Raw genomic sequence first — 25,494 nt, 5'->3', positions numbered from 1 at the left:
AATAGAGGAGCACCCAAATACATAAAAATTCTTCTGGAGGATATCAATGGAGAGATTGACAACAATACAGTCATAGTAGGGGACTTTAATACCCCACTAACACCGCTGGACAAATCCTCTAAACAAAAAATCAGCAAAGAAATATCAATCCTAAATGATACACTAGATCAGATGGAATTAATTGACATCTTCAGAACATTTAACCCCAAATCCACAGAATATACTTTCTTCTCAAGTGCACATGGGTCATTTTCAAAGATAGACCATATAATGTGACACAGGCAAAATCTCTTCAAATTAAAGAAGATAGAAATCATATAAAGCATCTTCTCAGTTCACAATGGCATAAAATTAGAAATCATCTACAATAAAAACAATTAAAAAAACAAACACATGGAGACTAAACAGCATGCCATTAAAAATGACTGGGTTACCAGAGAGATCAAAGAAGAAATAAAAAGCATCATGTCAACAAGTGATAATGAAAACACAACAATCAAACATCTATGTGACACAGTGAAAGCAGTCTTGAGAGGGAAGTTCATAGCTCTACAGGCCTACCTCAGAAAACAAGAAACAATGGTAATAAATTATCTTACCCTACAACTCAAAAGGTTAGAAAGAGAGCAACAAGAAAAGTGCAGCATAAACAGAGGGAAAGAAATAATAAAGATTAGAGAGGAGATAAATGACACAGAGTCCAAAAAAACAATACAAAAGATCAACAAAACCAAGAGCTGGTTCTTTGAAAAGATAAACAAGATTGATGAACCTCTAGCCAGGCTCACCAAAAAGAAAAGAAAGAGGACCCAAATAAACAAAATCAGAAATGAAAGAGGTAAAGTAACAACCCATCCCACAGAAATACAATTATGAAAAAATACTATGAACAACTTTATTCTAACAAAATGGACAACCTAGATGAAATGGACATATTCTTAGAAAAATACAAGCTCCCAAACTCAACCAAGAAGAATAAAAACACCTGAATAGGCCAATAACTACTGAAGAAATTGAAACAGCGATCAAAAATCTTCCAGCAAACAAAAGCCCTGGTCCGATGGCTTTACAGAGGAGTTCTACCAAACATTTGAAGAAGAACTAAAACCTATACTCCTCAGACTATTCCAAAAAATTCAAGAGGAAGGCACATTTCCAGCCTCTTTCTATGAAGCCAGCATTACCCCAATCCCAAAACCAGATAAAGACACTACAAAAAAAGAAAACTACAGGCCAATATCCTTGATGAACATAGATGCTAACATCCTCAATAAAATTCTAGCAAATCAGAGTCAGCAATACATTAGAAAGATCATACACCATGACCAAGTGGGATTTATTCCAGGGATGCAAGGATGGTACAATAGCCACAAATCAATAAATGTGATATATCACATGAACAAAGTGAGAGACAAAAATCACATTATCATATCAAATGATACAAAAAAGCATTTGACAAAATCCAATACCCTTTCTTGATAAAAACTCTCAGCAAGGTGGGAATAGAGGGATCATACCTTAACATAATAAAAGCTATATATCAGGGGTCCTCAAACTTTTTAAACAGGGGGCCAGTTCACTGTCCCTCAGACCGTTGGAGGGCCGGACTATAGTTTAAAAAAACTATGAACAAATTCCTATTCACACTGCACATATCTTATTTTGAAGTAAAAAACGAAATGGCAAAAACACCTGCATGTGGCCCACAGGTCATAGTTTGAGGATGCTTGCTATATATGATAAACCCACAGGTAACATCATACTCAATTGGCAAAAACTAATTTCATTTCCCCTAAGAACAGGAACAAGACATGATTCCCACTCTCACCACTCCTGTTCGACATAGTATTAGAAGTACTAGCAATAGCGATTAGACAAGAAGAAGAAATAAAAGGCATCTAGGTTGGAAAAGAAGAAGTAAAACTGTCCTTATCTGCAGATGACATGATACTATACATAAAAAATCCCAAAGACTCCATCAAAAAACTACTAGACCTAATAAATGAATTTGGCAATGTAGCAGGATACAAAATTAAAACCCAGAAATCTATGGCCTTTTTATAAGCCAATAATGAACTCACAGAAAGAGAAATAAATAAAACAATCCCATTTATCATTACACCAAAAAAATTAAGATACCTAGGAATAAACTTAACTAATGATGTAAAACACATATACTAGGAAAACAACAGGACATTGAAAACAGAGATAAGGGAAGACATAAACAAATGGAAGAACATACCATGTTCATGGATTAGTAGAATAAACATCATTAAAATGTTCATACTATATAAAGCAATCTATAGATTTAGTGCAATCCCTATTAAAATTCCAATGACATATTTCAAAGATACAGAACATACTCTCCAAAAATTCATCTGGAATAAAAAACAGACCCCAAATAGCCACAGCTATCCTGAGAAAGAAGAACAAAGTTGGAGGGATCACAATACCAGATATCAAGCTATATTACCAAGCCACGGTTCTCAAAACTGACTGGTACTGGCACAAGAACAGACATATAGACCACTGGAACAGAATAGAGAACACAAAAACTGACCCAAACCATTATACTCAATTAATATTTGACAAAGGAGGCAAGAGCAGAACAGTCAAAACAGTCTCTTTAATAAATAGTGCTGGGAAATTTGGTCAGATACATGCAAAAAAATGTAACTAGATCACCAACTTACACCATACACTAAAACAAACTCAAAATAGCTAAAGGACTTGAATGTAAGATGGGAAACTATAAAAATCCTACATGACTCCGTAAGATGCAAAATTGCAGACTTATGTCATAGCAATATCTTTACAGACACAGATCCTAGGGCAAGAGAGACTAAGGAGAAAATAAACAAATGGGACTATATCAAAATAAAAAGCTTCTGCACAGTAAAAGAAACCATCAACAAAACAACAAGAAAGTCCGCTGCATGGGAGAACATATTTGCCAATGTTATCTCTGATAAGTGTTTCATCTCCAACATTTACAGGGAACTCATTCAACTTAACAAAAGGAAAGTAAACAATCTAATCAAAAAATGGGCAAAGCACCTAAATAGACACTTTTCAAAAGAGGACATTCAGAAAGCCAAGAGACATATGAAAATGTGCTCAAAGTCACTAATCATCAGAGAGATGCAAATCAAAACAACAATGAGGTACCATCTCCCACCTGTCAGAATGGCTATCATCAACAAATCAACAAACGACAAGTGTTGGCGAGGATGCGGAGAAAAAGGAATCCTCGTGCACTGCTGGTGGGAATGCAGACTGGTGCAGCCACTGTGGAAGACAGTATGGAATTTCCTCAAAAAACTAAAAATGGAACTCCCATTTTGACCCTGTGATCTCACTTCTAGGAATATATCCCAAGAAACTAGAAACACCAATCAGAAAGGATATATATATATATAAAAAAGAAAGGATATATGTACCCCTATGTTCATAGCAGCACAATTCACCATAGATAAGATTTGGAAACAGCCTAAGTGCCCATCAGCAGATGAGTGGATTAAAAAACTGTGGTACATCTACACAATGGAATACTATGCTGCGGTAAAAAAGAAGGTATTCTTACCATTTGCAACAGCATGGATGGAACTGGAGAGCATTATGCTAAGTGAAATAAGCCAGTCAGAGAAAGATAAATATCACATGATCTCACTCATTTATGGATAATAAAGAACCTTATAACCTGATGAACAAAAAGATAGATATAAAGGCAGAGCAGCATGGAACAGACTGTCAAATTACAGCGGGAAGGTTGGGGAGGGTTGCGGCGGTGGGGAGGTAAAAGATCAACCGACGGACTTGTATGCATGCATATAAGCATAACCAATGGACGCAAGACACTGGGGGCGGGCGGGATGAGGGCATGTGACACAGGGTAGGGGAGGCTGGGGGAAGGTCAATGGGGGAATAAAAGGAGACATATGTGCTACTATTTGTAATACTTTAAACAATAAAATAAAAATTTAATAAAGAATAAAAATGATGACTAATAAGTACTTATCAATAATAACATTAAACGTAGATGGTTTAAATGCTCCAATTATAACATGCAATACCTGACTATTTGGTCAGTCACACTGATCATTTCCCTTACATTGTCAAATAACAAAATGACAACAGCCACAACAGACATTCAGACTGAAGGGATAAATATGATACCTACTTTTTTGTTAGATGAACAAAAATATTTTTGATGTGCCTAGGAACTGTAATTAGTGTATGTGTGCCATGAGACGCAAAAGGTTGAAAATTGCTGATCTAAGAAATCAGGGATCTAACACAAGAGAACAGTATGTGAGATCCCAGATGACTTTAAAGAAATACGCCTAATGTAGGCACAGGGCAGGCCTTCGGAGGACAAGTCTATACTGGAGGAGTGTAACCAACGGCTGGGGAGATGGCTTCCAATAAGAACTGGAACAAACGTGTTCAGTACATGGAAAATATTTTTGACAGGCCTGTGACAAATGTCACAGCATTTTTGGAAAAAAGTAGCTGCTAGAAAAGAAGTGAGTACACTAAAAAAATTAATTCCGTACACACAAAACATGAAAACTTACTAGGTATTATGTTAATGTAGCATAAATATAGAATTTTTGTCCCAATAGTCATCTTTCTCTGCCAAGTTACTAGATTATTAGGTACAAAACAGTTATTTGTGAAATCAGAGAGACCAGCCTACTTGCTGCTTTGGCTCCGTGAGATCATGGTGACGAGGAACAGTGGTTTGGATTGTCCTGGAGAAGTGTAGCAGTGCTCAAATTTCAGTAATATAGTGGGTCCCCCCAAAAAAGTACACACATTTGAACAGCTGATAACTCAAGTTTCACTCCTTTTCAGGTTTAACTGATTTGAAATAATGGGCGAAGCCAGACTAAGCTCTGAACAAAGAAAACTTATCCTAAAGTCCTACTAGATTTTTTTTTTTTTATGGCAAGACATAAAAGATCAAGTTTATAGCACAAAACCGGCAACAGTCCACAAATTGAGGGCACACAAATATGGAATGAAATAATTAATTCTTGACACGTGTAATTTCATTGCTTTGTTTTATCGGCAGTGCCTGGACCGGACTGGTCATCGGTTTGAAAACAGGCACTGACAAAAAAAAAAATTATTTCTGCAGATGCTTTCAAATTTTGAAACTTAACTGTATGTTAATAAACACTGGCACAATCATTCAAAGTGCATATACATTTATTGAGCAAAAGAATAAAGGGTATACAAGAAAGAGGCACAGCCAAAGAAATATATGGCTCAGCATTAAAAATATTTACAAAGTCATAATAATGTAAACATTGATTCTGATTTAATAAAAACCATAATGCATGTTTTGAGGACAGAGGGAGGGAAAAAAAGGCCACACTGGAGGGAGAAAGATAATAAGCTTAGATATAACCCTAAAAATTGACTTAGCTTTATATTGTTGTTCATTTTGTTAAAAATCAAGATTAAAAGTTAAGGCAAAAATTAAGGCAGATATTTATACCACAACCATGTTATTGGCATTAATTAAAGGTCAGAACCCCTAAAAATGAGCATTACTAAAGCCAAAAACTTTCCTAAATATGGAAGCTTGATCATGAAGATAACAGAAGTGATATAGAAAATCTACCATGCTAATGATATTGGTTTCGTTATATATTGTTAAAAATCATGGCAGACAATTTTAAATTCAAATTGCTAATTTCTTATGTAACTTTTCCACTATTTACTTACATGGTAGGAATAGCTGTTCTTCCTACTTCCACGCACTAAGAATAAAAGAAAATTAGCTGATCAGATAGAAATGCCACAGAAAAACAGAAGTTACTGATTACCTGCAAGATTACCAACATACAAAATAAGAATAAATTTTATTCCATTTCTTTTGTAACTTCCAACAAGACTTATAATTTAAAGCACCTGGTAAGAGGAGTCCCATAAGCAAAATCTTAAAACTAAGATTTGCCTTTTTGACCTAACAGACGTTCTATTTTAGGTACAAATAAAAGTCTCTCCAGGTACAGAAGAAAAGGGCAAAATAAATTAGGCCAGGGGAGAAACTTAGCGAATAAAAAAGTTTATCTGCTGTGCTTCTGAGCCACTACTCAGTCGTAGTTTCCAATTCTACATGTATACCCTCTTTACTTGAACCACCAGGATCTAACAGTTGAGAGCTCTAAGGACCAGTTTCTGGCCAGGCACCTGCAAGCAGCCTGAACCACTCACGTAACCACCTTGAAGATCTTACTAAGACATTAAATGAGCCTCTATTCAGTTGCAGAGTGACCTAACCAATTTAAATTTTAAAATGAGTTCAGCTAACCTAACTAAACAAGTGTACAACACACAGAATCGTTTTGCTCTAATAAAGATCGGAAGAAAAAGAAAAGCTCCAAAGAGGGTCTTGGGCTGTGCTGTTCCCCACTCTGCCCCCTTTAATGTGGGAGGGCGTCATAGGCACACACTCCTTAGCACTGCAGAGAGGGGCACAGGATAGCACTTCCTCTCCTCTCTCACCCTCTCTCCACAGGTGAGCAGCCATGGCTCTGGAAGAAACTGAGAAATACAGCAATCCGAACCAAAAGGATCAGCTCCAGACAGTCATGCACACATGCCATGAAAATGCATGTTAAAACCCCACTTTTTATTGAGCTGCGTGGATTCAAATAAAATGGACCCTTCCCTGCCTGGACTTCTGCTGTCACAATCAACTGAAAGACTCAATCCATGTGCCTTTTAAAGCAAGTAAACTCGATTGAACATAACGTTAAGGAAAATAGGCAAACAGAAGCGTTAAAATCCTACAGTTCTGGGTTCTTATCCTAAAACAAACAGGACACAGGAAATTGACATAGTTGCACATGCTCGTGCTAAGCTTCTGGGGAACTCCATAGCGCTCTGTTCCTCTGATGTACCCTGGCAGCATTACATAGGGTGAGAGAGTTTGAACAGCTTCAAATTCCAGTGTGAGAAAGCATCCTTTGCTTGAGCACTACTATGTAAGATCACAAATTCAATCCTCATATATAAATAACTGATCCTTTTAATTGTTCAAATAAAAACCTAACTGTGACTTAAATACAATCTTGACTTACCGTCCATTTGAGATTTCTTCAGGAAAATTGTGTTTGCGCTTGGATGGTCAGAAGGGATTAAACCTAAAACCCAAATAGAAAAATACATCATTTAAAAATAGCTACACACCAATTTATACCACTTATAATGGTATTGAGAAGAGTGTTTAAGTAATGGTAACAAGCCAATTTTAGTCAAGGCGATGTAGGAAATGGACCTCTGTGATCTAACTCCACATGGTCAGCTTTTGATGGGATTTACTGAATTTCCAGGACAAACAGAAAGTAGGGAGGAGGGAAGAGGAACAAAGAACTGTGCACCTGGACAAGCATCATGGTGGAAACCCTTGAGGCATCTGCCTCAGCTAGACAGGGGAGGTGCAGACAGCTAGAAAGACCTCAGCCCAATATTGTAAAAAGGAGACAGCTATTCCAACGGGAGACAGCAAGATCTAGGCGACCTATGAGGAAACAGGTGACCCCACAGTACTCAGCCAATGAGGAGGAGGGACTAAATAAATAGGCTTTGCTCCCCGAATCAGGTGTGCCTGGGACAAAGGATACCGGCTCTGGAGACCAAATTATTAAGTGTCTCATTTTTGCCATACTCCTGTCTCCGAGTCCATCATTTGAATTCGGACAGATGAATCATTTCTCACAGCAACAATATAAAAATTCTACTGGGAAAATTCAAAATTGTAAACTCTTTCTATGCATGGAATAAATACAAGCTATGCCCTAGACATTTTTTTAACTTGCACCTAAGTGGTCTATGAATTGTGTACATGCTTCCCCTCTTCTACTTGTCAATTAGAAACACAGTCGCTCTCATTTATGCTGATACTAGTGGCCCAGGGCACGAATTGGTGCACATTGAAAGGAAAGTAATTAGAAGAAATATTTTAATATTGCTATTCACCCTTTCTCTATAATAGAAGTGTCAACCAAATTCATGATCAACAATGACAGATCAAAACATACACGTGCGATTGGTGCTAGCGAGAGCTTTGTATGTATGACGCATGCGCGAGTCAACTTAGTCTTTTATAGATATAGAATAAACTTGCTTAATTAGACCTGTTTTCTGATTTAGCTAAACTTTTTCTAGCCCAGTGAAGCACCCCAAATTCTCTTTTAGGTAATTGTCAGCAACACAGCAGTAAATATCAATATGAAGCAGATTATTATTGTAGATCACACAGGGAGAACAAAGGGTAAAATATTTAGCTGTAGTAGTGTTTGACTATATTCTGTGCAGTCATTTTCAAGGACCACCATTTCTTACTTCTTTCAGTCAGGCCAAGTTTCTAAGCTTTCTAAATCTCCGTTTTCCAGCTAATGAAAAGAAAATAGGATTCCACTGAGTCTCCTATCTACCTACTCCAGGACTTCTGTGATGATCAAATGAGATGAGGCACGGGAAAATGCTTCACAGACATTTGGTTACAGTGTAAAGTGTTTCCACCTGGCTATAAAGCAAATTGTGTTCCTGGGCTGAAGAAATTGCAAGGAGGCTAGTTGTCCCTAGGGAGAGGAAGCTGGGTGTTGCTACATGATGTCATTACCCAGATGGAGGAAAGGACACTTAGCATATTAGCCTTCTATATATAGACTAGAGGCCCAATGCATGAAAATTCATGCACTGGAGAGGGGGGTTCCTCAGCCTGGCCTGCCCCCTCTCATTGTCCGGGAGCCTCAGGGGTGGGAGGCGACCCGGTGATCAGGGGAAGGCAATGTCCCCATCACACTTCTGTCGAAAGCCTTGGCCAGCTCTGGTTACCTGAGCCTCAGGAGGCCCTGGGCGGTTGGGCAGCCATCATCCAAGGCTTGCCTGCACCGCCATCTTGTGGCTGTGGGCGCTGCCATATTTGAGGGCATGGCAGTCAATTAGCATATTCCTTCTTAATTATATAGGATTATTAGATAGGATTACCAGCACATTCCAGAAACCGTGTCAAGAAGCAAGTTACACTGTGGCCAATTAGTGTCAGATACCAGCTAATATGTCAAATATGCCCAAATCACGTGAGCTGTTTTTGGCAAATATTCTTTACTCATTAGGCTAATTCTAACTCCATTCAAAACATGAACTTATTTTCTTAGCTGTGGCTTGCTTAGGGCTCTATATCATGGCACATTTAAAAGGACAGTATAATAGCTCAAGGCTCTAGTCTACAGGAACACTGTCATGATAGTGACTTTTTATACTTTCATCAAAGTGATTTTTAAATTCTGCCCTCAATTTGCAAAGTTAAAGTCTCACTTCTTCCTTCCAGGTCACACATTTAATTTGGGGGCTCCAATAAGAATACTTTCTGGACTTGATCATAGGGCTACTTGTAAAAATGAAATTTGCTGTAACTATGTAAGGGTAGGTCTGTCTGCAGTCCACCTTGCACTAAGGTGGGATAATCTCTTTAGGCAAGTATACAAAACAGATATCTGAATTTTAATAACACAAAGTTTATCACTATGTGATATAATAAAGTGATTACTTAAAAAAAACAAACCCTATGATATTCTTTAGCAATGAGGATCTGAAACACTTAACCAATCTTGGAAGAAAGTGGACCAAGATCCTGAGAGAGTAATGGTTATGGCAGTATTTCCCAAATCGCATAATAATGGTTCTATTTGTTAAAAGGGCATGTGGAAGTCATATATAAATAGATGATATCCCTGATTCTTAGAGATCAAAATGCTCATTGGTATGTTAAAAACTAATCAGTCTAGTAATGAATAATGTCTAACACATCATTTCACAAATTTATACCTAGAACACTTTTCCCCCTCCAAGTAATACTACAGCTAGCATCTTGTAAAAACATAATTTGGGACATCCTGGTTTCACAGGCACCTGAGCCATCCATTTTGATACTACTGCCAACACTAGAAATTTAAATAACTGAACCAATTGCCTTGTTCTTAAAAATTGTTCCTTCATTGCATTTCAGTTTATTAAATTGCTTTTGTAGAAACTATTCTATTCAACATCTTAATGTAAAAAAACAATAAAATTATGATAAATGTTTTCCTCCATAAATTAATTCAGTTGTGCACAAAGTGAGAGGCTGAGACTATCACAGCAGCCTCGAACCTCAGGCTTCTGACAGAATTCAAGATTACTTCCTACTAAAAAGAAAGTAAATATATTATATTTGAATAAAAAAGATAAGAGCAAATATTTTCAGAAGTAGCCTTACTATTGTATCAATGCCTATGGTGTGATAAAATTTAATTAAAATTTTCAATGGGAAGCCCAGGAAATAGGTACTTGAATCAAAGAAGAAGAAGGCTTACACACACACACACACACACACCCACACACACACACACACACAGGCATGCCCCAAAGGAAGAAGTGTTGCTATAGCTCTAAATACAAAAAATCAAGAATGCTGGAATAAAAGAAATAACAACATGCAGGAAAAAAAAATCAAAATTAGCTCAAGTAACAAAGAAACAAACAGCTGAAACATCCCCTCCCCTACACCTGGGTTCCAGGGCAGGCAGGTGCCCCAGGGCTGGCCAACCAATCACAGCTGCCTGGGACCGCCCAAGAACCTGAGGAGAAAGGCAGAGCTGAGCTCTAGGCTCCTTAGAGAGTCTGGAGCTGCGGACCTCCCTCTGCCAGCACGAGGAGGAAGCCTTTTCAGGAGAAATCAGCAGGAGAGCAGAACTGAGACAAGTTCGGAGAAGACCCTTTAGTTCCTGGATCAAGGAGTACCTTGATTTTCACTCGGTGAACTCTGGTTATAAAGGCAGTACTTCGCTTCAAAACATTTCAATCTATTTTAATATAGATTTTTTTCAACTTGCAGCATACTAATATTTGCTGTTTAGTGGATACATAATCGCCTATGAAGTGTTATTCCTATACTTTACATAGCCAACCTCTGCTGGGGTTTAAGTACTTATATAGTTTTAAAAAATCATCACATATATAGAGTTTTATAACAACCTTTTAAATCTCCTTAGAAAAGCTCTTTAAAATAAAATGACTAGACCAAAAGGTTAGATTGTTTTTATGGCTTAATTTATAACACTAAGTGGCTTTCTAAAACAGCTGAGGGCATATTAGTGGATAATGCCACCAATCATACCAGTTTTAGCTTCTACCCAGCTTCGAATACTTACTAAAAATCATGGCTATGTGAGTCAGGAACCTCACAGCGTCTAATTGGCATTTCTTTGAGTGCACAGTTTGACCACAGTTAACAGTGTTATTTCCACTTCAGTGAGTTGCCTGTCGTTTGCATGTATTGTATGTATTGTGCCCACTAGGGCCCGAAGGTTGTCAATTTGTCTGATGTTTTCATAAAATATATTCTGTTTATGGCCTAAAATAATTTTTTATATAACTTGTACTCTTTGCTAAATACTGCAGAATGGTTTTTTAATAGATGGTTTTGAAGCAACATTTTACAGAAAGACAATGATTTCCGTTTATTCTAATTGAATAGGAATGGCAGCAGTTTCTGGGCCCACTGCGGGGCCCCTGCTTACTTAAGGTCTCCTGCTCTTACTGAACTGCTCTACCCCAACACTATTCATTGTATTTACTATACGTTGTATCATTTTGTGGCCCATAACACAAAATTAGGAGTCCACCTATTACCATACACTAACGATTTTATCTCTCTGAGTCCACGCTTTCTACCCTGTCGGGTGACTCCTACCCAAGGCCCTGAGCTGGCTGCCTCCCCAAAGGGCACACAGCGGGCTCCTGTGTCCCCCACTTTACTCCAGTAGTCCCTTACCGGACATAAGTTATTGTCCTTTTGGAAACAGTGCAACATAAACTTTGTGAATATGTGGTTTCATTTTGTGAGGTACATCTCCAGCATAAATTCCTCAAAGCAGGATTTCGGGATTAATGCCATCTGCATTGCTGTGCGATTATGCCAACATCCCTCCATGGGGTGGAGCCATTTTGTATTTCCATCAGCAAAATATGAAGGTAACAGTTTCTTTGCAGCCTTACCAAAAAGTTAAGTGTCAAGTTTATGGATCTTCTCCCAATAGGAGAGAGAGTACAGGATAGATTTATTTGCATCTCTTGTGTGTAAAGACACTTACAAAGATAATGTGCATTTCTTTTTCTGTGACTTCTCCTTCATATTTGTTCCTACGTTTAGATTTACCTAATTTCTTTAAGTTAGCCTACTTTCAGACCCTTATTGTTTTTGTTTTTGTTTTTGTTTCTGTTCAAGTTACTGTTGACTCTCAGGTGAATTACTATGCCGGCCTCCTACCTGAACTCCCTGCTTCCTCTACCATTCTCACAGTAGCTCCTCTCTCTCTCTCTCTCTCTCTCTCTCTCTCTCTCTCTCTCTCTCTCTCCTCTCTCTCCCTTTCTCTGTCTCTTTCTGTTGCTCTAGCTCTCCTTATACAATTAACATAATTTCCCTACATGTAATCCTCCAGTGGGTTATATGTAGGGAAATGATCACAACTCAGTAAAATGCATACTTTTGTCAAGGCCCACTCGGCATACAAGGTCTTAATGCACCATCACCCTCCTCCTGGCATCCCTCTCAGTCTGCTGCAGCCACCCCGTGTTTGCTGTCACTGCCTGCACTCTGTATTCCCACCTGAGGGACTGTGCATGGCAGCCTCTGCCCCCACGTGTTTACTGAGCTCCCTCTCACTTTTAGAAGTGCTCAGTGTCACTTAAAGAGAGCAGCTGTCTTTAACCACCCTGACTTTCTTGATTGTCCATGTGTTGTCTGCCCCTAGGGTCTCCTAGAATGTAAAAACCTGAGTTGGAAGTTGGAGGGCTTTGTCTTGAATTTCACTGTTTGTCCTGCATCTGGAATGGTGCCCAATAAACATCTACTATTTCAGTGTACCCAAACCAATTAAGTTTCTCCCAATTTTCTTATACCTTCTCAGGTATTATCTAATGCAAACTTTTGATTTGTCATTTAAGATCTGCACTGCTTTCTGATCTTGGAGTAGCACGTATTCAGAATTAAAGACACAAAACCCACAAAAAAAAACCACACTAAAAGGGAAGTGCTATGTCCAGTGAAAAACCAATGGTAACTTTAATTTGTGATAAGAACATTTAATTTTAAAATACCTTCACTACAAATGATATCCTAATGAAGTTATAAGGAAATATACCATCTGGTTTCTAGAGTTAAATACAATGCGTCTATTTTAATCTGTGTCCCCAGAATAAAGCATTACAATGGGACTGTGTCTGGTTTCACGCTGAAAGATAGCCCCTCATAACAGTGGGTAACTGAATGGTGCTCCAACCATTGGAAGGTACAGGATCAGTTATTGGAAGGCCTGCAGTGGAGCTCACGCAGCTGCATGGAAACATCCTGGATGTTCCCCAGCGGTCAGTCACAGTTCCAGGAGCTTGATGTCCTTATTCTCTTTATAACTCCGAGTGACACAGCAGTACACAAAGAGTGCCCTCGTTTTTCTAAAATACAATGTTATATTTATGTGCATACAAAAGACTCAGGAAGAATAAACACCAAAATATTATTTTTGAACCTTTTACATCAAATGCTTATTAATATTCACCCCCACAAAAAAGAGGGTTAAAATAATTGCTGGGAGGAGTAAAGTTCTGTTGTGCAGAGGTTTTTCCTCATCATGTTGCCAATTCATTGCCTACTCACTCTCCAGGGGAGAGGGAGAAAGGGGTCATTGTGAGAGAGCACCTTTACTAGTAGCAGCAAATTAGCAAAGCTCATAGGTCAGAACATAAAAGGCTGCATGAACAGTTGAGGAGTAATGATTAAATTGATGACAGTTCTCTAGTGCCTTTTTTTGTGTTACTGATATTACCATCGGTTATGTTAGATATACTGTTAGATAAAGGCAAGGTACTAGAGAAATTTTGTTAAGTCTATCTGAAATCTCTGCTAGGTTCTAAGAATATCGCTTTGGAATGACATAAAGAAATCATGTTCATCTGTTTCAGAAGCACAAGGCAGAGCATCATTCAAATATGATTGTGTGTAAGTAACCAAATAATTCAATTCCCCATTTTAGAAAAGCCAGAATGTTTTACATCCAAGTAGGTATTTCTTAATTTCCAGGGGAACCGATATAAAATTGTCTGAAATAAAGACATTACAAGCAAACTTTCAATGTGCTTGTACTTTATAGTTGGTATTCTCACTATGTTTCTATGGAAATTTACTAATCGGCCAATGATGAAATTGAGATTTCTCAACAGTTCCCCTAAGTTAAATGCCCCTCCCCCCAAAGTTAAAAACAAATTGAAATGAAACTCAAACTATCATATTAAACATAAAAAGGTAAGTATACTTATGAACTCCATTTTTTTTCAACTTTTCTGATTTAACATGACTTCTTATAGGCTTATGCTTAATCCTTGTTACTTGACCTGCCTTCTTACCAGCTTCTGGCAAAGTCCCTCCATGTCCAGAGCACTGTCCCTTCAATGGGAGCCCCTCAGAACAAACTCTTTAAAATGTATCAACTCGATAACCTGGTAAATTGATGCTGTTGTTGACCGCTACTTCTATTCTTATCCCTTGTAATGAATTATACACATGGGATGCAGTGGTAATTGTTGCTTCTGTGTTCTATACAATAATTTAAAATGGAAGTAATCAAGACTGGAGCAAGTTAAATAGACTCACTTTGTGGAGAGTTTATAATATATAGGCTGCATTCTAAAGAGCTTTGTATGCATCACCAAATTGAACTTGGCACATCAATCACCTGCATGCTAGTCTTTCCTGTTCAGCAGCCAGTTACACAGTTGGTTCACATCTCTAAGTCTCTGTTTCTTCGTCAGCAATAAAGGGAGAATACACTTGTTTGCAGTTAGAAGGACCAAATGAGTGATACATGGAAATCAGTTGTATAGATTTAAAGAACTACATGAAGGTCCTATTTTGGTCTCTCTCCAACACTCCCCAACACTCCCCATCTACTAACTGGTTTATAAAATCACTCAGACAGAGGCACACTGTACAGCACCAAACAGAGTGAACAGAAATTTTCACAGGTTCTCACTTGTTTTGTGTTTCAATGTACAATCCATTAATTCACATAATTTATTCACTTTTTCACACTGTTTTAATATTCTGAACAGGGAGTAGTTTTCAGTTATAAAGACATATCCACCATCCAGGTGAATCCCTAGGCTTAATTATTCTAACTTTTAAAGAAATTAAAAGCTCAACTAGAGTTTGAATAGAGTAAGAGCTATAATGTGTTTTTCCATGAAATAATGACATAATCTCTACCATTTAAATGAAAAGAAAAAAAGGGAGGGCAAAGGGCTTTAATATATTTGAAAATATACATTTTCTACTTAATAAAACCCCACAGTCTTCATTAGTTACATTGTTATCCAGAATTATTTTAAATCAAGTATTTCCTCTCTTCTCCCCCTTCTCCACTAATGTTTCCCCCACCCCCACCCCCTATGGTTCAGGCATCTGGTCTTTAGAATGTTCACCTCAACATTCTTACAGTTAAACAGGAATCTACTGCAGGCGAGGAGAGGATGGAGAGGGAGCCATGGAGACAAACCGACAAACATTCTTGTGCACCATCTGGAATCTTACTCCCAAGACTTTATGTCACCAATTAAAGTCTACATGCATGTGTTCTCTTTTGAAACTTTTGACCAACACTCTTGTGAACCACCCACTCCTCCTTAGAAGGAGCAATGTGACAGGGAAGTCTGTTAAGTCACTGAAGTAAGACGGAAGACATGTTTGTGTCTAAGTGGAGACATTAAAGTAATCAGACTCTCTGGGTTCATCTTTGTGCAAAAAATCAAACAAGCAACTATTCTCTGTGGGACTGGCAGTAACATTTCACATCATTCAGAAATTCTGAGTTCCCTCTCCCACCATTTCCTTCTGTGTTCAAATTACAGTTGGAAGGAATAAACAGCTTCTATCCAGGCAACTGACAACAGTCTACTTAAGAACGCCATATAGGTTCTATGTCGGCTATCTATTTCAAATTTACAAAACAAACCCTAAACTCTTTGTAGCTGAACTGTCCCCAGTATCAACTCACTTAACAGGAAGAAACAAGGGTTTCACAGGCCCTACTGGTTCCTTCACTAAGAACCATATGGCTGGGTAAGGATAGGGAGATGGGATGGAAACTCTGCAGTCGGGGTATCAAAGATTTCATTGAGAAAAAGGAGAAAATATACCCAAAACCCTTCATGGCGTCCCGCGAGACGTTAAACAGCGCCATGATCAGGAAGGGCCACGGACTGCAGTGTTTCAGGCTGAGTTGGGGATGGAAGAAAGAACACCGGGTGTTTGGGTAGTGAACAGGAAAAGAAACTGGCCAGACATGCAGGGAAAATAAGGGGTGGGGACGCCGGGAAGAGCCAGCTCTTAGAAAGCTGCCCCAGGCAAGGAGGAGCCTGGGTGGTGGTGCCCGTCCAGGGATCCCGGGGTCAGCAGAGCCCAGAGGTGGGACCGACATCAGCCAACACCTGCCACCTCCTTACCTTTGGGCAATCGCAGGTCACTGAGGCGCAGCACAGGGATGTCTTTGGTGAAGAGGAAATCCAAGAACTCAAGATCCTCATCAGTTCGGTCCGCCGCACGGTCACGGCCAAGAGACTTAGCAGACTGCCGGCCCCGCCTGCGGCTGGCTTTGGGCTTCAGGCAGCAGCAGCAGGTGAGTCTGTTCCCCATGAGGTACCTCTGCTCCTCGCTGCTGTCACTGCCTTCGCTCAACAGTCCCCCCAACCCACCCGCTCCCCGCAAAATGGCCAACCACGCCCCTGCTGCCCCCCCCCCCACCCCCGCACCCCCCGCACAGCTGTCAGCCGCTGCCGCGTCCACTGAGTTGACCGGTCGGTGAGGACAGCCAGCAGTCTCACTCAGTTCAAAGGCGTGCAGATCAGGCAACTGCTGAGGATCACAACCACTGCAAGAAGAGAGCACAGCCAAGCGCCACCGCCTGCCACAGCCGGTTCTCAACTGAAGGCTGGGCTCCCGGCTGGCCCCAGCCAATCACAACACATTCTGTGGTCACCTGGTTACGAGGGACCAATCACGGCAGAGTTCCCGCCACGTGCCCACCTGGCAGAGAAGGCCGTGGGTCAGAATGCTGCTGGCCCTCCCTGCCCTGCGGCCCCTCCACCCCCTTTCCCAGCGCACACACGTGTGGCCCAGTCTCGGGTTCCACACAGAATTTCCTCAACACAGATGTTGTCAGGAGGGCAGGAAACCTACAAATGCCCTTGGCGATGGCAACTGGGTGAGGAGTGGATAGGAAGAGAGAAAGTGAGGAAAGCATCCTAGGGCTTCCCTCCCCAAACATTTGGCTGAGAAGAGAGATGTGGTCGTAGTTAGAAGGAAATACAGCTTTAGGGTTTTTTATTTTAAGATGAAAAAAAAAAAAAAGAATATATTTATGTTAAAGGGGAAGAGCCAAAGGAGAAAGAAAAAGTGTGAAGTTAGAGAAGGGAGACTGAATGGAGCAGACCCCCCAAAGAAGCAGCAGTGGATGCACTCCAGAGCAGGGATAGATTTGCTTTGGAAAGATAGAAAAGCAAGGAGGGAGAGGAACCTGTGTGCTCATAGACATTCCTGGTGGAGGAGAGACTTAGGAAGAGCTCATCTGGAAACCTCAATTATTCTTTACTAGAGGCCTGATGCACAAAATTCGGGCATGGGTAGGGTCCCTAGGTCTGGTCGGCGATCAGGACCATCTGTGGGGTGACTGGAGGGGTTATGGGGGGGAGGGGCCTGCTAGCACCTGCCTTGGCTGGCCTGGTGCTGCCTGCTTGCCAGCCCCACCCCCCACCGCAGCCCACTCGCCTGCTGCCCCCGCCCCACTGCCACCAGTCACCTCCCTCTGCAGGGCAACCTGGGGGGAGGGGCGATTGGGACCCCTGCTGGCACCTGCCTTGGCTGGCCTGCAGGCTGGGGGCAGGTCCTGCTTAAGCGTCTTCCCCCTGGTGGTCAGTGTGCGTCACAGCAACCAATGATTCCACCAGTCGTTCCGCTGTTTGGTCAATTTGCTTATTAGGCTTTTATTATATAGGATTTTAATAGGCTTCCATATGGAAAGCTACTCTGGGAAGGAGATGATACTGTGTAAAGAAACACCCACTTCAGAAAAGCTCAAAATACCTAAGAAAACTGAATAATATCTTTCTTCAAAAGTGGGTAGATTGAAAAGACATTTTAACAAAAACCAAGGAACTCTACTACAAATATGTAGGTCAGAAATGTAGAAGAGAAGGCTAATTATTTCTACCAAATAATTAAAAGAAGTAGCAACAACTGTTGGAGGAGAGAAAAAAAAGTTAAGAAAATGACATGTACAGTAATTGCAAAAAGTGCGGACATTTACAAACCCTTTAATCAAATAGGTGCCCCACCAAAAATGACGAGATGCAGTGTTCCCTTTATCAAAAGGATAGCAGGAGGGAAAGGTCACCTAAAAAATCAGGGAAGCAGAGATTATGAATATTCAACAGCTTAAAAGATATAAGTAAGGTTTGGTGACAAGAATGAGCAATATATTAAAATGTGGAGACCACAGTGTGATGGGAAAACATTTGTTGAACTTCAGTTTCTGTAAATAACATCTAGTTAAATCCTCAGAACCTGGTGGCTGCATTCCATCCTAATAATATTATTGTCTAAAGTCCTAGGAATGTCAGTAGATACCCTTTTGGATGACTCTTGTAGGCTTGAGACAACACTGAAGATTGTGTTGCAAAATAGTGCCTGCACTTAACAGATACACACACAAATAGAAATGCATGACCTTAAATATTAAAGAATTTTAAACTTGCTAAGCCAAAAAAATGATGGAAAGAATTATTAGGAAAATGAATTTTAACATACTTTGTTTGAAGAGAACATTGGAGAGCAGTAAGAAAAGAATATCTCCTATAACAGTATTAAGTCTAGGAGAGCAAAGGGAAACTAAATAGGAGTAATATGATTTGAATTATGGAAGAGTTTGATTTTGTGAGAGAAACAGAAAACTTGCATTTGCTACTGAGGACAGAATGTCTCCTGGGAGGACTTTATGATCAGTGTTTTACATGGTCTGGTGAAAACTCATTCATTCATTCAATACCCATGCAATACCTGAGCCCTTCCCACATGCCACAGAGGTTTTAAGTGCTTGGGATGTTGCTTAGACTAAGATAAACAAGGTATCTATTTTCATGAAAATTATTTCTATTAGAAGGGTCAACACACAGTATTTCCCATCACATTTCAAACTCATGGCTCATGATGGCTATTGATCTCCAGCTCTTTTGCCTTCATTCTAGACAGCAGGGCAAAGTAAGATAAGGTAGATTTTGTTTCAGAATACCCTCATAGCCCAGTGCTTACATATTACTGGCTTAAAGACTAGTCACATGGCCATATGTAGCTATAAGAGAGGCTCAAAAAATGTAATCTTATTGCTGAGTAACTAACACAGAAGGGAGAACTGGGTATTGGACAGTAACTAGCACTCTGTGCCACAATCTGTAAGGATAGAATAGAAACGTTTCAACTTCAGGAATAATCTAAATTTCATAGCCCTTTGCAAATGTATATGAAAAATTTATACAAGCAGGTCTGTAGTAATCTTTTCTAAAGCAAACAGGGCAGAACGCTGGACAGAGGCTTAAGCTATAGAACGAAACTAGATCAAATAGAAGAAGCACTCTCTGGCAGTCAAGAGATCAGGATTACACAGTGTATGTGCATTGTGACTCATAGGGTTCCAGCTTGAGTATTATAACTAGTGGTTCTTAAAGAACAGCATTTTTGTGTGTGAGTAATATGTACACTTGTCCTGGGCTGAGTTTATCATTATCATCACATTCTCAAAGGCATATGTAAACAAAATGCTAAGAATTACTATACCTGATTTGATGTGGAACAGCTCCCATTTCTAACTTCAGGACATTATAATCTGGATTTTTTAGGAAGTGAGCATTCGATGGTGTTGATATTCACATTTTAGTCAACTGTCCAGTGCCTCAGCCATCTGTCTCTTTCCACACCTTCTGAATTCTCCAGTCATCTCACTTCTCAGAGCATTAGGTTTCTTTCTGCCAATGGAGTCAATTGAGATGAGACCATTAATTGGTTTGATATGATGCTCTGAAAAAATAGTAAGGGTGTTAGTTTGCCATACCATCAGGGGAGTACTGCTTACTGGACAGGTCAGTGTCAGACCAAAAGGTCCACTGTGATTACAGTCCCAAACCACAGGGCATTTTTGAGACAAGTCCTAAGAAGGGAGTAGGGGTTTCTTTTCTTTCTTTTCCCCCTTTTTTTTAGGTGTTCAGTAAGTTTCTTAAGTAAATGTCAGTAGGAAAAATGCCCTTTCTCTCTCTGGTGAGTTCAGTGATGGGTGTGGCCATCACATATTTAATGGCACCTAGCTGGCTAGCCGGCTTTACTATATCCCTTTAGAAATAAATAACCTGCCTCTGATCAACAGGGGCTTCAAAGTTGAGTGTCTGTCTTGCTCTAGCTTCATTTCCTGAGCCTACAACACAAACTGGCACATGGTGCTCAGTAAATGACCAACTAAGTTAATTAATTTTATGTTCAGAAAAACCCAGCTATAAGAGAGAAATTAACCACCTTTAAAAAAAACTGTATCTTTTTTATTAATTTTAGAGAGGAAGGGAGAGGGAGAGAGAGATAGAAACATCAATGATGAAAGAGAATCATTGATCAGCTGCTGTCCACACGCACCCTACTGTGGATGGAGCCTGCAAGCTGACCATGTGCTCTTGGCCGGAATTGAACCTGGGACCCTTTAGTCTGCAGGTGAATGCTCTATCCACTGAGCCAAACCAATTAGGGCAACCACCTTTTGATTCTACACAGAATAAGGCAAATAACAAGGCCAAATTGAAACTAAATTAATACGGTAAATAAATTGGTCCTAATTTTGCTCTTTAATAAAAATGAGGGTGATTTTAGGGGGGAAATTTATATTTCAATGGACGCTATAATACACAGTTGTATTAGACTCCAATTGTTTCAATGTTTTTGATTTTTTTACCTAGGAATTGAACTAAATACTGAATTTATGTAGTTTTCTTAAATATTTAGCTACAATGCTCCAACTAATGTTTCATTTTCTCCCATCCTTTGACTTGGATCAGTGAGTACTAAAATGCTTTTCTTTCCACTGGACCATTAGTCATAATTATTGTTATCCTCGCTTTTGCCCCAATAATATTAAGATTTTTAACACAGTTTGTCTCCATCACGTTACCAGCCCTATGTGTACTCAGGGATACCACCTCTAGACAAGTGCACAACCTCCTTCCATGCCCAGGCCTCATGGTCCCTAGGTCAGAAAGCAAGGATCTCTTGGCTCTGAAGAAAAATGCTGCCTCCTTTCAGTATGAAGCAGCTACAGAAGAGACCACACACCCATTTTCTCTGAAAGATTTCAGAGCCAAGATCCTTGAGGGGTGTATGTTGTAGGCAGTTAGACGTGAGCAGAGCAAGGACGATGGGCCAGGTACACAAGGTCACCAGGATGAAAAGCCCCAGGTGCTTAGCAATGGACACTCAATTGTGCCCCAGGGTGATTTGGGGGGAGCACTGGAGGCTGTTCCCCACCTCATACATTCCTTCATTGAACCAGTATGTATTAAGTCCCTCTACACCAGGTTCTGTGTTGGGAGCACAGTAGCCAAGATCAGATACTTGCCTGTAGAGTTTACATTCTAGCCAAGGTAACAGTAAAAGGTAAACAAATAAAGCTAAGATAAAAGAGTGATAGATTCTACTACAGATATTAAATGAGTGAATGTGACAGGGAGTAATGGGAAGAGAGTGCAACTTTTCAGTGGATTGCCAACAAGAGGTGGGCTCTCAGGCAGAAAGTATATCAACCAGGCATTGCCCTGGCCAGGAAGCTCGGTTGGTTGGAGCATCGTCCTAATAGGCCAAGGTTATGGGGTTCAACCTCCAGTCAGGACGCATGCAAGAAACAACCAATAAATGCATAAATAAGTGGAACACCAAATCAATGTTACTCTCTCTGTCTCAAATTCAATAATTATTTTTTAAAAAAAGAAAAGAAAGAAAGGATATCAACCAGGCATTCAGCATGCTGAGCAAAGATATCCACAAGAACTGCATTCAGGGTCATCAAATACTAGTACATGGTCACCATAGCACAGGTGATACTAGGTTCTGCAGATCACTTTAGCTATTTCCTTTAAACTCCCAGGAAAAACATTTAAAACTCCTGTGATAGCCCTGGCCTGTTTAGGTCAGTGGTTAGAGCATTGCCCAGAGGATGGAGTGGTTGCAGGTTCAATTCTCAGTCAAGGGCATGTATCTCAGTTGCAGGATCCCCTGCCTCAGGTGTGGGAGGCAACCAATGGATGAGTCTCTGTCACCTCTCTCTCTCTCCTCCTATCTCCCTTCCACTCACTCTAAAAAGTCAATGGAAAAATATATTCAGGTGAGGATTTAAGAAAAGTTAAACAATTAATTAAAAAATAAAACTCCTGCCCTAATGGTTTGGCTCAGTGGCTAGAGTGTCAGCCTGCAGACTCAAGGGTCCCAGGTTCAATTCCAGTCAAGGACATGTACCTTGGTTGCGGGAACATACCCATTGGGGAGTGTACAGGAGGCAGCTGATCGATGTTTCTCTCTCATCAATGTTTCTAACTCTCTATCCTTCTCCCTTCCTCTCTGTAAAAAATCAATAAAATATATTTAAAAAATAAAATAAAATAAAACTCCTATTATATAAAGTGTGGACTATACTGAGTACTGCATTCTTTTAAAAAAAACACACATATATTTTTATTGATTTCAGAGGAAGGGAGAGGAAGAGCTAGAATCACCTATATATATAAAACCCTAATATGCAAATAGAATGGCAGAACAACTGAATAACTGGTTGCTATGATGTTCCCTGACCACCAGGGGGCATGTGCAGAGCATGGCAGGCGTTGGCAGCAGGCAGCAGAGCATGGAACATGGCGTGTATCGGCCATGGCAGGATGGTGGAGCAGGTGAGTGGGGGCGCCAGACCACGGCGGGGCTCCGGTCTCTGTCATTGGGGCGAGCCTATGGTGGTTACTGAAAATTCTTTGCTCCCGCATGCCACAGTCCCATCTGATGTTTGCACCTGCTGCTGGTGCCAGCCCTGCTCACACCTGCTGCCAGCACCGGAGCTGCTGCTTGCACCTGCCTCTCGCACCAGCTGACAGCGCCGAGCAATTGGGGGCACCCACTGACGGGCGGAGCAAATGGGGCCAGCACCAGCATTGGGTGCAAACGGGGCCAGAGCCATCAGCGGGTGCAAGCAGTGGCTGCTGGCCCCGATCGCCCCTCAGGGCTTCTCCACCTCCTCCTGCTCCTGAGGGGTGATCTGGGCCAGCAGCCGCCTCTCGCACCTGCTGTTGGTGACAGCCCCACTTGCACCCGCTGCCAGTGCTGGAGCCGCCGCTTGCACCCACTAACAGTGCCAGCCCCGCTTGCACCAACAGCTGGTCCGGATCGCTCAGTGCCATTATCGGGTGCGAGCAGGGCCGGTGCTGTCAGTGCATGGAAGCAGCAGCTGCAGGAGTGGGGCTGCCAGCAGACAGGAGACCAGGGGCAGCAGCAGGAGGGGCCAGGCAGGGATGCAAAGGATGGGTCAAGACCTGCCCCCATCCCCACTGCAGCCTTGCGGCCCACAGTTCCTTTCAAGGTGCATGAATTCGTGCACTGGGCCCTTAGTCAATGATAACAGAGAATCATTGATCTGTTACTTCCTGCAGGCCCCATACTGGGGATTGAGCTGGAAACCCAGGCATGTACCCTGACTGGGAATTGACTTATGACCTGGTTCATAGTTAGACACTCAGCCACTAAGTCAGACCAGTCAGCATCAAGGCTACATTCTTGCATCCACCTCCTCTTCACTGTTTTCACAACTCAGGGATAATTCTCACCGAAGAGTCCCTAGTTAACAGAAACTTCCCTCCCTTCCCCTTATTCCCCCCACCCCCCGGCCCCAACTTCAAACAAGCCTGTTTTGAACTCTTCACAACTTTTGCTCTAAGTCTATTTTACAGGCTTGGGAAAATACTGAAAAGACATTTCCCTAGGACAGTGGTCGGCAAAGTCATTAGTCAACAGAGCCAAATATCAACAGTACAACAACTGAAATTTCTTTTGAGAGCCAATTTTTTTAAACTTAAACTTCTTCTAACGCTACTTCTTCAAAATAAACTCACCCAGGCTGTGGTATTTTGTGGAAGAGCCACACTCAAGGGGCCAAAGAGCCACATGTGGCTCACGAGCCACAGTTTGCCAACCACGGCCCTAGGATATCTGCTGGACAGTCTCCTGAAAAGGAAGCAAACTGTAACTTTTCAAGACAGCCCTTGGTATCTATCTGCTCAACTTCAGCCCCAAATCCTCCTCTCATCCTTGTCACCTAGCAACAGAAGCCATTACTCTTTAAAAGTGGAAGCAGCTTTTTGTTCCCTGCCTTGTATTAACTGGCAGTACAATGGTAAGCAAATAAACTTCTCTACATCTCTTCTTCTAGTTGTGAATTCTTTCATAGCCCTCTTCACTGACCAATCTCTAACAGTAGACATATATAGGCACTGTCTTTCAAATACCATGTTTTTGAGATAAATAAAGGTAACCAGATGCTTTTACCACAAATACTACAGCAAAAAGTGCTAAAGTTGTCCCTGTCTCTTATCTACACTAGTCCTTTATACCATCCTAAATGTCACCTGCTCTTTTCAAAGCAATATTTAGACCAATAGTCTTCTTTCTTCCCCAACACAAGTTCTCAGGCTGGAGCAGTAAAGGGCTATGCATATTCAAGTTTGCCTATTTCTAGTGGGGCCTTTTCTAGGGGGTGGAAGACCAGAGAATCAGTAGTAAGTATGTTCACACACCCACCAGACTAGAGCCTACCATGTGCCTAATACTCTTTTAAGCTAGTCACTTGCATATTGAACTCATTTTACAAAGTTCAGTATTCCACTTAATTACTTAAATTAAAAACAAACTTGAAGATTTAATGCCGGTGGTCTTGATCCAGCATCTAGGAGGGTTCAGGAATCTGGAGAAGTGCTGTGTGCAAATTAGAGTCCAGAGAAAAAACATAATTTTGGAAGGCATTATGGGGAACCAGAGAAGACTTAGCTAAAGGAACTAAGTTCTCCCTTATCTCAGGACCCCTTGCTTTTTATTAACACAAATTTTCCTAAGGCACGGTAGATATACACATCAAAGGCCAGGGTTTGGTACACAGAATCCATTGTCAGATTGGAAGAATTACCTCCAGCTGTTCAGGTGTTTGGCCAGGAGGAGGCAATACATGTAGATTAAGATGCCCTCAGCTATCTGGCAGCAAGCAATCAATTTATGCATCCTTTTCAGGTTTGGGGAAATGCCCTCAGCCATTTCCAGATGATTCAGCC

General features: G+C 40.8%; 1 protein-coding gene across 1 annotated transcript in view; it reads right to left on the bottom strand.

Moving 5' to 3' along the window:
• Positions 1 to 16,747, bottom strand: part of LOC129151090 (cyclin-Y-like protein 1) — a 57,486-nt gene extending 40,739 nt beyond the window's left edge. The window contains exons 1-3 of the mRNA XM_054724831.1: positions 16,558 to 16,747; positions 7,098 to 7,160; positions 5,737 to 5,771 (exon numbers count right to left, since the gene is read on the bottom strand). Coding sequence (XP_054580806.1) covers positions 5,737 to 5,771; positions 7,098 to 7,160; positions 16,558 to 16,747 — 288 coding nt within the window. The remainder of the gene's footprint in view (positions 1 to 5,736; positions 5,772 to 7,097; positions 7,161 to 16,557) is intronic.
• Positions 16,748 to 25,494: the final 8,747 nt, after the last annotated feature.

Source organism: Eptesicus fuscus, chromosome 2 (assembly GCF_027574615.1).
Source record: "Eptesicus fuscus isolate TK198812 chromosome 2, DD_ASM_mEF_20220401, whole genome shotgun sequence".
Lineage (NCBI taxonomy): Eukaryota > Metazoa > Chordata > Mammalia > Chiroptera > Vespertilionidae > Eptesicus > Eptesicus fuscus.
This window is presented reverse-complemented; position numbering and strand designations above follow the sequence as displayed.